We start from the raw sequence: 14985 nt of genomic DNA, 5'->3' as shown, positions 1-14985 counted from the left end.
CACACAGAGAGACACACACACAGAGAGACACACACACAGAGAGACACACACACAGAGAGACACACACACACACACACACATAGACGCACACATAGAGACACACACATAGAGACAGACACATAGAGACAGACACATAGAGACAGACACATAGACACACACAGACACATAGAGACACACACAGACACATAGAGAAACACACAGACACATAGAGACACACACAGACACATAGAGACACACACAGACACATAGAGACACACACAGACACACACACAGAGACACACACAGAGACACACACACACACACACAGAGACACACACACACACACACACAGAGACACACACACACAGAGAGAGACACATATAGACACACACACACATAGACACACACACACATAGACACACACACACATACACACAGACACACACATACAGACACACACACAGACAGACAGACACACACAGAGACACACACATACACAGACAGACAGACACACACACACAGACACACACACACACAGACAGACACACACACACAGAGACACACACAGAGAAACACACAGAGACACACACAGAGACACACACAGAGACACACACAGAGACACACACACAGAGACACACACACACACACACAGAGAGACACACATACACACACACACACACACACACACACACCTTGAAGACAGTATCCCACATGGAGTTTTCCCATTCAACTTCTGATCCTTTTCATTGTGTTCTCAGAAAAAGGGAAGTGGATGCACAAGATGTCCATTGAAAGTGACATAAACATCCGAGTGGTCTCCATAGATACCATTTTCATTGTCTCCATGACTCATCCTCAGCCAAACCTGCAGCAGATCACGGCATTGTTTAAGTACACCAGCACTACTAACATCGAGGATGTAACACCAATAAGTTAATTATTACAATTCATCTTTGACGTGCACTGTCCTTCCTCAGCGGAATAGAAATAATTATTCCTTCGCTTTTCCAGGGATCCGCTCTGCAATGTGGCTACCAGGTAAGCACCTTGTCGTCCGTGCGCAGCGGTAGGAGCAGGCTCTGGCTCAGGGACATGGAGCGCTGCCCAGGCTGTGCGTGCAGTGCTGCGCATGCGTCCTCGTTACGCATCACGTGAAGGTACGTCTCACGGCCGTTCCAGGAGTGCACGTTGACGTTGAAATGGTAGACTCCCGGCACCGGTGCCGCGTATCCACCACTGGGTATGTCCAGTCGTCCCGCCACATTTGCGAAGACCGAGTCAAAAGCAAGAGACCGTGGCTCCGTGGTTCCTTCCTGGGAAGAGAGTCGAGCCACAGAGAAGGCCTCAGCCCCAGGTTCCGGCTTGATGCCGGGGATTCCGGTCTGACCAGGTAGTCCCGCTTTGCCTTTAGGCCCCATTAATCCTGGAGCACCGGCAATTCCAATGGGCCCAAATGGATCATAGTCACCACGCTCTCCCTTGTCTCCTGTTTAGAGGTAGGTGTTATATTTGTGCAGGTCACCCAAAATGACTCGGTATCAAAAACATTTATCAAACTAGAACGGCACTCAGTAGAGAGCGTACCTCCGCCAGGTGGACGGTTTACATTTTGTATCCCAGAGTAGACCAGAAAATCACAATACAGAATCACATTTAATCAAAATCATCCGTCCACAACTTTTTGAGATATCCCGCTATATATCGTTTTTGGCCCAATCTCCCAATGGTGAAGAATGACTTCAAAATTCTACTAGCTGGATCCGGATCTTCACCAAAATTGAATCGATTCTTCCTTGTCACACACACACCCTCTCCACCAAGTTTCGTCCAAATCCATCTTTAACTTTGAGATATCCTGCTATGTATCATTTTTGGCCCCATCTCCCAATGTTGAAAAATCACTTAAAAATTAAATAATTCTCATATCCTAATCCATATTCAGATCTTCACCAAAATCGAATATATTTGTCCTTGTCAGACACCCAACCCCTCCACCAAGTTTCGTCCAAATCCATCCACACCTTTTTGAGATATCCTGCTACGTATCGTTTTTGGCCTTATCTCCCAATGGTGAAGAATGACTTCAAAAAATTATAGTAGCCGGATCCGAATCTATATCTTCACCAAAATCTAATCATTTCGTCCTTGTCACATACGCTACATCGCTGCCAAATTTTATCCAAATCCATCCACAACTTTTTCAGATATCTTGTTCACAAACAAATGGACAAACAGACAGACAGACAGACAGACAGACAGAGGTGAAAACATAACCTCCATCCACCATTGGTGGCGGAGGTAATAAAAGTTGCCGTCTGTATAAATCTATCACCTTTGCATATTCAGTTGTACATGGTTTGGTAATTGCAATAAAACACAGTGAGTGCATCGAGTAATGTGCTCGTTTGGCTAACCTTGGAGCACACTCATATTGGCAGGCAGACGCAGGTGGAAAGGTGCAGCAACGGACTGCACAGGGCAACAATGAACGCATTGGGGAGGTCTCGCCTTCGGTGGATCCTCACCCAGCGTCCCACAGATCAAGGACAGGAACAGAAGCCATGGAGCACCCTCATGCAGGATGGTGGGCATTGCAGAGACCCGTAGACGACAGCAAACTCAAGAAACCTCGGTCTGCGAGGCCAGGAAAAGCCAGGAATGGTAAATGATCACATGGTGTAGAAATGAGGAAAAGCCAAGAATGGTAAAAGATCACATGGCGCATAAATGAGGAAAAGCCAAGAATGGTAAATGATCACATGGTGCATAAATGAGGAAAAGCCAAGAATGGTAAATGATCACATGGTGTAGAAATGAGGAAAAGCCAAGAATGGTAAAAGATCACATGGCGCATAAATGAGGAAAAGCCAAGAATGGTAAATGATCACATGGTGCATAAATGAGGAAAAGCCAAGAATGGTAAATGATCACATGGTGTAGAAATGAGGAAAAGCCAAGAATGGTAAAAGATCACATGGCGCATAAATGAGGAAAAGCCAAGAATGGTAAATGATCACATGGTGCATAAATGAGGAAAAGCCAAGAATGGTAAAAGATCACATGGTGTAGAAATTAAAGAAAAGCCAAGAATGGTAAATGATCACATGGTGCAGATATGAAAGAAAAGCCAAGAATGGTAAATGATCACATGGTGTAGAAATTAAAGAAAAGCCAAGAATGTTAAATGATCTCATGGCGCATAAATCAAGAAAAGCCAAGAATGGTAAATTATCACATGGTGCATAAATCAAGAAAAGCCAAGAATGGTAAATTATCACATGGCGCATAAATGAAGAAAAGCCAAGAATGGTAAATTATCACATGGTGCATAAATGAAGAAAAGCCAAGAATGGTAAATTATCACATGGCGCATAAATGAAGAAAAGCCAAGAATGGTAAATTATCACATGGCGCATAAATGAAGAAAAACCAAGAATGGTAAATTATCACATGGCGCATAAATGAAGAAAATACAAGAATGGTAAATGATCACATGGCGCATAAATGAAGAAAAGCCAAGAATGGTAAATTATCACATGGCGCATAAATGAAGAAAATACAAGAATGGTAAATGATCACATGGCGCATAAATGAAGAAAAGCCAAGAATGGTAAATTATCACATGGTGCATAAATGAGGAAAAGCCAAGAATGGTAAATTATCACATGGTGTAGAAATGAGGAATAGCCAAGAATGGTAAATGATCACATGGGGCAGAAATGAAGAAAAGACAACAATGGTAAATGATCATATGGTGCAGAAATGAAAGAAAAGCCAAGAATGGTAAATTATCACATGGTGTATCACATGTGATCATGTCGAAATGAAAGAAAAGCCAAGAATGGTAAATGATCACATGGTGTAGAAATGAAAGAAAAGACAAGAATGGTAAATGATCACATGGTGTCGAAATGAAAGAAAAGCCAAGAATGGTAAATGATCACATGGTGTAGAAATGAAGAAGAGACAAGAATGGTAAATGATCACAAGGTGTTAAAATGAAAGAAAAGACAAGAATGGTAAATGATCACCTGGTGTTGAAATGAAAGAAAAGACAAGAATGGTAAATGATCACATGGTGTAGAAATGAAGAAGAGACAAGAATGGTAAATGATCACATGGTGTTAAAATGAAAGAAAAGACAAGAATGGTAAATGATCACCTGGTGTTGAAATGAAAGAAAAGACAAGAATGGTAAATGATCACATGGTGCAGAAATGAAAGAAAAGACAAGAATGGTAAATGATCACATGGTGTTAAAATGAAAGAAAAGACAAGAATGGTAAATGATCACCTGGTGTTGAAATGAAAGAAAAGACAAGAATGGTAAATGATCACATGGTGCAGAAATGAAAGAAAAGCCAAGAATGGTAAATGATCACATGGTGTAGAAATGAAGAAGAGACAAGAATGGTAAATGATCACATGGTGTTAAAATGAAAGAAAAGACAAGAATGGTAAATGATCACCTGGTGTTGAAATGAAAGAAAAGACAAGAATGGTAAATGATCACCTGGTGTTGAAATGAAAGAAAAGACAAGAATGGTAAATGATCACATGGTGTTAAAATGAAAGAAAAGACAAGAATGGTAAATGATCACCTGGTGTTGAAATGAAAGAAAAGACAAGAATGGTAAATGATCACATGGTGCAGAAATGAAAGAAAAGCCAAGAATGGTAAATGATCACATGGTGGAGGAATGAAAGAAAAGCCAAGAATGGCAAATGATCACATGGTGTAGAAATGAAAGAAAAGCCAAGAATGGTAAATGATCACATGGTGTTAAAATGAAAGAAAAGACAAGAATGGTAAATGATCACATGGTGTTAAAATGAAAGAAAAGACAAGAATGGTAAATGATCACATGGTGGAGGAATGAAAGAAAAGCCAAGAATGGTAAATGATCACATGGTGTAGAAATGAAAGAAAAGCCAAGAATGGTAAATTATCACATGGTGTTAAAATGAAAGAAAAGACAAGAATGGTAAATGATCACATAGTGTAGAAATGAAAGAAAAGCCAAGAATGGTAAATGATCACAAGATTTCGAAATGAAAGAAAAGCCAAGAATGGTAATTGATCACATGGTGCATAAATGAAGAAAAGCCAAGAATGGTAAATTATCACATGGTGCATGAATGAAGAAAAGCCAAGAATGGTAAATGATCACATGGTGCATAAATGAAGAAGAGCCAAGAATGGTAAATTATCACATGGTGTTAAAATGAAAGAAAAGACAAGAATGGTAAATGATCACATAGTGTTAAAATGAAAGAAAAGACAAGAATGGTAAATTATCACATGGTGTTAAAATGAAAGAAAAGACAAGAATGGTAAATGATCACATAGTGTTGAAATGAAAGAAAAGCCAAGAATGGTAAATGATCACAAGATTTCGAAATGAAAGAAAAGCCAAGAATGGTAAATGATCACATGGTGCATGAATGAAGAAAAGCCAAGAATGGTAAATGATCATATGGTGCATAAATGAAGAAAAGCCAAGAATGGTAAATGATCACATGGTGCATGAATGAAGAAAAGCCAAGAATGGTAAATGATCACATGGTGCATAAATGAAGAAGAGCCAAGAATGGTAAATGATCACATGGTGCAGAAATGAAAGAAAAGGCAAGAATGGTAAATGATCATATGGTGCAGAAATGAAAGAAAAGACAAGAATAGTAAATGATCACATGGTGCATGAATGAAGAAAAGCCAAGAATGGTAAATGATCACATGGTGCATAAATGAGGAAAAGCCAAGAATGGTAAAAGATCACATGGTGTAGAAATTAAAGAAAAGCCAAGAATGGTAAATGATCACATGGTGCAGAAATGAAAGAAAAGCCAAGAATGGTAAATGATCACATGGTGTAGAAATTAAAGAAAAGCGAAGAATGTTAAATGATCTCATGGTGCAGAAATGAAGAAAAGCCAAGAATGGTAAATTATCACACGGCGCATAAATGAAGAAAAGCCAAGAATGGTAAATTATCACATGGTGCATAAATCAAGAAAAGCCAAGAATGGTAAATTATCACATGGTGCATAAATCAAGAAAAGCCAAGAATGGTAAATTATCACATGGCGCATAAATGAAGAAAAGCCAAGAATGGTAAATTATCACATGGTGCATAAATGAAGAAAAGCCAAGAATGGTAAATTATCACATGGCGCATAAATGAAGAAAAGCCAAGAATGGTAAATTATCACATGGCGCATAAATGAAGAAAAACCAAGAATGGTAAATTATCACATGGCGCATAAATGAAGAAAATACAAGAATGGTAAATGATCACATGGCGCATAAATGAAGAAAAGCCAAGAATGGTAAATTATCACATGGCGCATAAATGAAGAAAATACAAGAATGGTAAATGATCACATGGCGCATAAATGAAGAAAAGCCAAGAATGGTAAATTATCACATGGTGCATAAATGAGGAAAAGCCAAGAATGGTAAATTATCACATGGTGTAGAAATGAGGAATAGCCAAGAATGGTAAATGATCACATGGGGCAGAAATGAAGAAAAGACAACAATGGTAAATGATCATATGGTGCAGAAATGAAAGAAAAGCCAAGAATGGTAAATTATCACATGGTGTATCACATGTGATCATGTCGAAATGAAAGAAAAGCCAAGAATGGTAAATGATCACATGGTGTAGAAATGAAAGAAAAGCCAAGAATGGTAAATGATCACATGGTGTCGAAATGAAAGAAAAGCCAAGAATGGTAAATGATCACATGGTGTAGAAATGAAGAAGAGACAAGAATGGTAAATGATCACAAGGTGTTAAAATGAAAGAAAAGACAAGAATGGTAAATGATCACCTGGTGTTGAAATGAAAGAAAAGACAAGAATGGTAAATGATCACATGGTGTAGAAATGAAGAAGAGACAAGAATGGTAAATGATCACATGGTGTTAAAATGAAAGAAAAGACAAGAATGGTAAATGATCACCTGGTGTTGAAATGAAAGAAAAGACAAGAATGGTAAATGATCACATGGTGCAGAAATGAAAGAAAAGACAAGAATGGTAAATGATCACATGGTGTTAAAATGAAAGAAAAGACAAGAATGGTAAATGATCACCTGGTGTTGAAATGAAAGAAAAGACAAGAATGGTAAATGATCACATGGTGCAGAAATGAAAGAAAAGCCAAGAATGGTAAATGATCACATGGTGTAGAAATGAAGAAGAGACAAGAATGGTAAATGATCACATGGTGTTAAAATGAAAGAAAAGACAAGAATGGTAAATGATCACCTGGTGTTGAAATGAAAGAAAAGACAAGAATGGTAAATGATCACCTGGTGTTGAAATGAAAGAAAAGACAAGAATGGTAAATGATCACATGGTGTTAAAATGAAAGAAAAGACAAGAATGGTAAATGATCACCTGGTGTTGAAATGAAAGAAAAGACAAGAATGGTAAATGATCACATGGTGCAGAAATGAAAGAAAAGCCAAGAATGGTAAATGATCACATGGTGGAGGAATGAAAGAAAAGCCAAGAATGGCAAATGATCACATGGTGTAGAAATGAAAGAAAAGCCAAGAATGGTAAATGATCACATGGTGTTAAAATGAAAGAAAAGACAAGAATGGTAAATGATCACATGGTGTTAAAATGAAAGAAAAGACAAGAATGGTAAATGATCACATGGTGGAGGAATGAAAGAAAAGCCAAGAATGGTAAATGATCACATGGTGTAGAAATGAAAGAAAAGCCAAGAATGGTAAATTATCACATGGTGTTAAAATGAAAGAAAAGACAAGAATGGTAAATGATCACATAGTGTAGAAATGAAAGAAAAGCCAAGAATGGTAAATGATCACAAGATTTCGAAATGAAAGAAAAGCCAAGAATGGTAATTGATCACATGGTGCATAAATGAAGAAAAGCCAAGAATGGTAAATTATCACATGGTGCATGAATGAAGAAAAGCCAAGAATGGTAAATGATCACATGGTGCATAAATGAAGAAGAGCCAAGAATGGTAAATTATCACATGGTGTTAAAATGAAAGAAAAGACAAGAATGGTAAATGATCACATAGTGTTAAAATGAAAGAAAAGACAAGAATGGTAAATTATCACATGGTGTTAAAATGAAAGAAAAGACAAGAATGGTAAATGATCACATAGTGTTGAAATGAAAGAAAAGCCAAGAATGGTAAATGATCACAAGATTTCGAAATGAAAGAAAAGCCAAGAATGGTAAATGATCACATGGTGCATGAATGAAGAAAAGCCAAGAATGGTAAATGATCACATGGTGCATAAATGAAGAAAAGCCAAGAATGGTAAATGATCACATGGTGCATGAATGAAGAAAAGCCAAGAATGGTAAATGATCACATGGTGCATAAATGAAGAAGAGCCAAGAATGGTAAATGATCACATGGTGCAGAAATGAAAGAAAAGGCAAGAATGGTAAATGATCATATGGTGCAGAAATGAAAGAAAAGACAAGAATAGTAAATGATCACATGGTGCATGAATGAAGAAAAGCCAAGAATGGTAAATGATCACATGGTGCATAAATGAAGAAGAGCCAAGAATGGTAAATGATCACATGGTGCAGAAATGAAAGAAAAGACAAGAATGGCAAATGATCATATGATGCAGAAATGAAAGAAAAGACAAGAATAGTAAATGATCACATGGTGTGGAAATGAAGAAAAGCCAAGAATGGTAAATGATCACATGGTGTGGAAATGAAGAAAAGCCAAGAATGGTAAATGATCACAAGATTTCGAAATGAAAGAAAAGACAAGAATGGTAAATGATCATATGGTGCAGAAATGAAAGAAAAGACAAGAATGGTAAATGATCACATGGTGTGGAAATGAAAGAAAAGCCAAGAATGGTAAATGATCACATGGTGTAGAAATGAAGAAAAGACAAGAATGGCAAATGATCACATGATGTAGAAATAAAGAAAAGACAAGAATGGTAAATGATCACATGGTGTTAAAATTAAAGAAAAGACAAGAATGGTAAATGATCACATGGTGTTAAAATGAAAGAAAAGACAAGAATGGTAAATGATCACATGATGTAGAAATTAAAGAAAAGCCAAGAATGGTAAATGATCACATGGTGTTAAAATGAAAGAAAAGACAAGAATGGCAAATGATCACATGATGTAGAAATTAAAGAAAAGCCAAGAATGGTAAATGATCACATGGTGTTAAAATGAAAGAAAAGACAAGAATGGTAAATGTTCACATGGTGTTGAAATGAAAGAAAAGACAAGAATGGTAAATGATCACATGGTGTAGAAATGAAAGAAAAGCCAAGAATGGTAAATGATCACATGGTGTCGAAATTAAAGAAAAGCCAAGAATGGTAAATGATCACATGGCGCATAAATGAAGAAAAGCCAAGAATGGTAAATGATCACATGGTGCAGAAATGAAAGAAAAGCCAGGAATGGTAAATGATCACATGGTGCAGAAATGAAAGAAAAGCCAAGAATGGTAAATGATCACATGGTGTAGAAATGAAGAAAAGACAAGAATGGTAAATGATCACAAGATTTCGAAATGAAAGAAAAGCCAAGAATGGTAAATGATCACATGGTGTAGAAATGAAGAAAAGACAACAATGGTAAATGATCACAAGATTTCGAAATGAAAGAAAAGCCAAGAATGGTAAATGATCACATGGTGTCCAAATGAAGAAAAGACAGGAATGGTAAATTATCACATGGTGTAAAAATGAAGAAAAGACAAGAATGGTAAATGATCACATGGTGTCGAAATGAAGAAAAGACAAGAATGGTAAATGATCACATGGTGTCGAAATGAAGAAAAGACAAGAATGGTAAATGATCACATGGTGTAGAAATGAAAGAAAAGACAAGAATGCTAAATGATCACATGGTGCAGAAATGAAAGAAAAGACAAGAATGGTAAATGATCACATGGTGTAGAAATGAAAGAAAAGACAAGAATGGTAAATGATCACATGGTGTCGAAATGAAGAAAAGACAGGAATTGTAAATGATCACATGGTGTGGAAATGAAAGAAAAGCCAAGAATGGTAAATTATCACATGGTGTGGAAATGAAGAAAAGACAAGAATGGTAAATGATCACATGGTGTCGAAATGAAGAAAAGACAGGAATGGTAAATGATCACATGGTGTGGAAATGAAAGAAAAGCCAAGAATGGTAAATTATCACATGGTGCAGAAATGAAAGAAAAGACAAGAATGGTAAATGATCACATGGTGTAGAAATGAAAGAAAAGACAAGAATGGTAAATGATCACATGGTGTCGAAATGAAGAAAAGACAGGAATGGTAAATGATCACATGGTGTGGAAATGAAAGAAAAGCCAAGAATGGTAAATTATCACATGGTGTAAAAATGAAGAAAAGACAAGAATGGTAAATGATCACATGGTGTCGAAATGAAGAAAAGCCAAGAATGGTAAATGATCACATGGTGTGGAAATGAAAGAAAAGCCAAGAATGGTAAATTATCACATGGTGTAAAAATGAAGAAAAGACAAGAATGGTAAATGATCACATGGTGTCGAAATGAAGAAAAGACAAGAATGGTAAATGATCACATAGTGCAGAAATGAAAGAAAAGACAAGAATGGTAAATGATCACATGGTGTAGAAATGAAAGAAAAGACAAGAATGGTAAATGATCACATGGTGTAGAAATGAAAGAAAAGACAAGAATGGTAAATGATCACATAGTGCAGAAATGAAAGAAAAGCCAAGAATGGTAAATGATCACATGGTGTATAAATGAAGGAAAGACAAGAATGGTAAATGATCATGTGGTGCAGAAATGAAAGAAAAGACAAGAATGGTAAATGATCACATGGTGTAGAAATTAAAGAAAAGCCAAGAATGGTAAATGATCACATGGTGTAGAAATTAAAGAAAAGCCAAGAATGGTAAAATATCACATGGTGTATAAATTAAAGAAAAGCCAAGAATGGTAAATGATCACATGGTGCAGAAATGAAGAAAAGCCAAGAATGGTAAATTATCACATGGTGTAGAAATGAAAGAAAAGCGAAGAATGGTAAATGATCACATGGTGTAGAAATGAAAGAAAAGACAAGAATGGTAAATGATCACAAGATGTCGAAAGGAAAGAAAAGCCAAGAATGGTAAATGATCATATGGTGCAGAAACGAAAGAAAAGCCAAGAATGGTAAATGATCACATGATGTCGAAATGAAAGAAAAGCCAAGAATGGTAAATGATCACATGGTGTAGAAATGAAGAAAAGCCAAGAATGTTTTTTTTTCATTAAATTTCAGGATCAACACTTGTAACTCTCGTTTAAACCACAAGTCTTCAGTGGCCCAGGTGATGTCCTCATGGTTTGACGACATGGAGATCATGGAATCCTGACAAATCCTCTCCAGGCCTTGCATTGCTGTTCAGTTTTAAAACGTGTGCCAGGATCTATCAGATTTGTGTCCTCTCAAGCGTCCATGGTTCAGTGTGTGTGTGTGTGTGTGTGTGTGTGTGTGTGTGTGTGTGTGTGTGTGTGTGAGACATATGACAATATGATAAGTACATGAGAAGACATCAATGTACTTTTTCAAAAAATCTCAAGGACTTTGGAATCACTGAATCAATCGTAGTTCCTTAACCCCGAGTGTGGGAAGTAGTCAGGGGTTCAAACCCCGGATAGATTGTATCAAAAACTTTTAAAATTGTCTGTGCTACTTCCTTGCTTGACACGCAGCATTTAAAAGGGAGAACACGGACAAACAACCATCGGTTGGCATCCATGGGGAGGAGGAAATATTATGAGGGAGAAGCGGTAATAAAGATGGTGTCTGGTACCCCAAGTGCTCGGGGAAATGGAGCTACTTCACCCAGGCTCAGTGGCTGTGTTTGTCTGAAGTCGAGTCCTGTGTCATCTCGTGTATTTGTCTACGTTTGTATGTGTGATTTGTGTGTGTAACTTTCAACGACACAATTTAAACCAAAAAAATAAAATAAATAAATTGGTATGCAGCGATTGTTTTGTTTGATTATGGTATTTATTACCCTCGCAAGAGGAGAGGGTATTGCATTTGCGTCCATCTGTCTGCCTGTTTGCACAGAATGTGCTGACGTAGGCCACAAACGCCACCTCGTGGTATAAATGCACGTTATCTTTTTTTTTCAATCGAGTACCTCAATAAGGTATGTACAGTACAATTAGAATGTGAGTACATCTATAAAATATGTAACATGGCGCACTTCGGGTCCAAATCCCATTCCCCGACACCAATTGTTGCGGATCTCGGAGTACGGCACTCCCCTTACCGAGGGGGGGGGGGGGTTAATCCCCTCGTCTATTAAGCTGGCCGTCTCCGGTCCTGGAGCTATGACGGCACTTCCGGTCAGCGCTGAATAGGGTGGTCGGCCAATTGTTCCTATTACCTAATTACCAGCGCCTTTCGGTAAGCTAGGAAATGAGCCCCGCCCGAGCCGCGGCTGTAATGGACACGCCGAGCGAAGCGAGCCACGACTCAGGCCGTTAACAAAAGGACTAAACCCGAGTATAGCGATTAGCCAAATTGTGCCACAGGGACTCAATGGGGAAAAGACTAAAGCGACCGGATGAGAGGAACCAAAGAATAAGAAGGGTAAAGGAAGAACAAATATGATTTATTACTATCTAAAAGAGGAAACGAAAGAAGGGAATATACAAAGAGAGGAAATAAAAGGACATAGGGCAACCTTATACACTCTTATATAACACGCCCATGACAATACAAACAGACTCACACGGATTGGTAGCTGGTAGTGGAGGAAGGTCCAGGCAGATGGTTCCAGGTGATGGGATCCGTCCAGGCTCTGGGTCCGTGGGCGAAGAACGGCAGGCAGCTTCGCGTCTCGTTGGCGCGCGACCGGACCTTACATATGCGAGGGGCTCGAATGCTGCTTACGTCTAGCGTGCCGGACGCTCTCAAAGCCACACGGCAGTTCGTATCACACGATCGTCCCAAGCGATCCTCCACGCAATGTTCTTATCATTCGCCGCCTCTGCGCTGTTCTCTCAAGTTTGCCGATCATCTGCCGATCTTCTCTCCTCTCTGCCGATCATCTCCCCCGCATCTGCCTCCTCTCCGCATCTGCCGAAGTAGTCCGCGGCGGCGCTTTTATTACAAGCCTCGCGTATCAAGCCGCGTCCGCTTCGCTCCGCCTACTCGTGAACACGCCTCGGCCCGGATTGGTCGCGAGGGTTCATTGGTACCTCCCCTCGTGAAGCGTTGATGGGGCCACGCCTATGTTCCTGGCCACTCCTCCCTTCTTCTCCCACTCTGCCACGTGGCTTATGGCGGCTTGGGGCGAGCTTCAGCTCAAAGGCAGCAAACGCTGCTGGCAAAGGCGCGCCATACAATTTGGAGAGGGTAAAGCCGCAAAATGAATAGGATGGGAATTTGAGAAGGGGGCTAGGTTATTTGATTAATACAACGCAGAGTCAATCTATTGGGAACAAATCCTTACCTGAAACACATACTCATGAAATAACTAAAGAAGAAGCCTATGGTGGGCTACGTGTTGCTCGTGGCCTAACTTGGGTGCGACCTTTGACCTTTACACCAAAAATGGGAATATTTACAGGGGATTATTTATAAGGGAATATTACAGATATTTACAAAGTGGAGGGTTCTAAAAACCACAACAATACTATTGGAATGTGAGTACAGTACATCTATTATTTACACTATTGGAATGCAAGTACAGTACATCTATTAATTATACAATTGGAATGTGAGTACAGTAGGCCTACATCTATTATTTATACTATTGGAATGTGAGTACAGTACATCTATTATTTATACGCTTGGAGTGTGAGTACAGTACATCTATTAATTATACTATTGGAATGTGAGTACAGTACATCTATTATTTATACTATTGGAATGTGAGTACAGTACATCTATTATTTATACGCTTGGAATGCATGTACAGTACATCTATTATTTATACTATTGGAATGTGAGTACAGTACATCTATTAATTATGCTATTGGAATGTGAGTACAGTACGTCTATTAATTATACGATTGGAATGTGAGTACAGTACATCTATTGTTTATACTATTGGAATGTGAGTACAGTACATCAATTATTTATACGATTGGCATGCAAGTACAGTACATCTATTATTTATACTATTGGAATGTGAGTACAGTACATCTATTAATTATACTATTGGAATGTGAGTACAGTAGGCCTACATCTATTATTTATACTATTGGAATGCGAGTACAGTACATATATTATTTATACGATTGGACTGCAAGTACAGTACATCTATTATTTATACTATTGGAATGTGAGTGCAGTACATCTATTAATTATACTATTGGAATGTGAGTACAGTACATCTATTAATTATACGATTGGAATGCGAGTACAGTACATCTATATTTATACTATTGGAATGTGAGTACAGTACATCTATTATTTATACGATTGGAATGCAAGTACAGTACATCTATTCTTTATGCTTTTGGAATGTGAGTACAGTACATCTATTAATTATACTATTGGAATGTGAGTACAGTACATCTATTAATTATTTATACTATTGGAATGTGAGTACAGTACATCGATTAATTATTTATACTATTGGAATGTGAATACAGTACATATATTAGTTATACTATTGGAATGTGAGTACAGTACATCTATTATTTATACTATTGGAATGTGAGTACAGTACATCTATTAATTATACTATTGGAATGCGAGTACAGTACATCTATTAATTATACTCTTGGAAATGTGAGTACAGTACATCTAATATTTATACTACTGGAATGTGAGTACAGTACATCTATTAATTATACTATTGGAATGTGAGTACAGTACATCTATTATTTATACGCTTGGAATGCAAGTACAGTACATCTATTATTTATACTATTGGAATGTGAGTACAGTACATCTATTAATTATACTATTGGAATGTGAGTACAGTACATCTATTAGTTATACGATTGGAATGTGAG

The 14985-nt window shown here is 37.9% G+C and overlaps 1 protein-coding gene across 1 annotated transcript in view; it reads right to left on the bottom strand.

Moving 5' to 3' along the window:
* Window positions 1-599: 599 nt before the first annotated feature.
* LOC137434492 (complement C1q tumor necrosis factor-related protein 6) overlaps window positions 600-14985 on the bottom strand; it is a 35353-nt gene continuing 20967 nt past the window's right edge. The window contains exons 2-4 of the mRNA XM_068127552.2: window positions 2394-2613; window positions 1026-1465; window positions 600-844 (exon numbers count right to left, since the gene is read on the bottom strand). Of these exons, the coding sequence (XP_067983653.2) occupies window positions 734-844; window positions 1026-1465; window positions 2394-2571 (729 nt within the window). The 5' untranslated portion in view covers window positions 2572-2613 and the 3' untranslated portion in view covers window positions 600-733. The remainder of the gene's footprint in view (window positions 845-1025; window positions 1466-2393; window positions 2614-14985) is intronic.

The sequence above is a fragment of the Myxine glutinosa genome, chromosome 10, assembly GCF_964187855.1.
Source record: "Myxine glutinosa chromosome 10, kmMyxGlut1.1, whole genome shotgun sequence".
Taxonomy (NCBI): Eukaryota; Metazoa; Chordata; class Myxini; order Myxiniformes; family Myxinidae; genus Myxine; species Myxine glutinosa.
The sequence above is the reverse complement of the archived record's forward strand: the minus strand, read 5'-3'. Positions and strand labels throughout refer to the sequence as shown.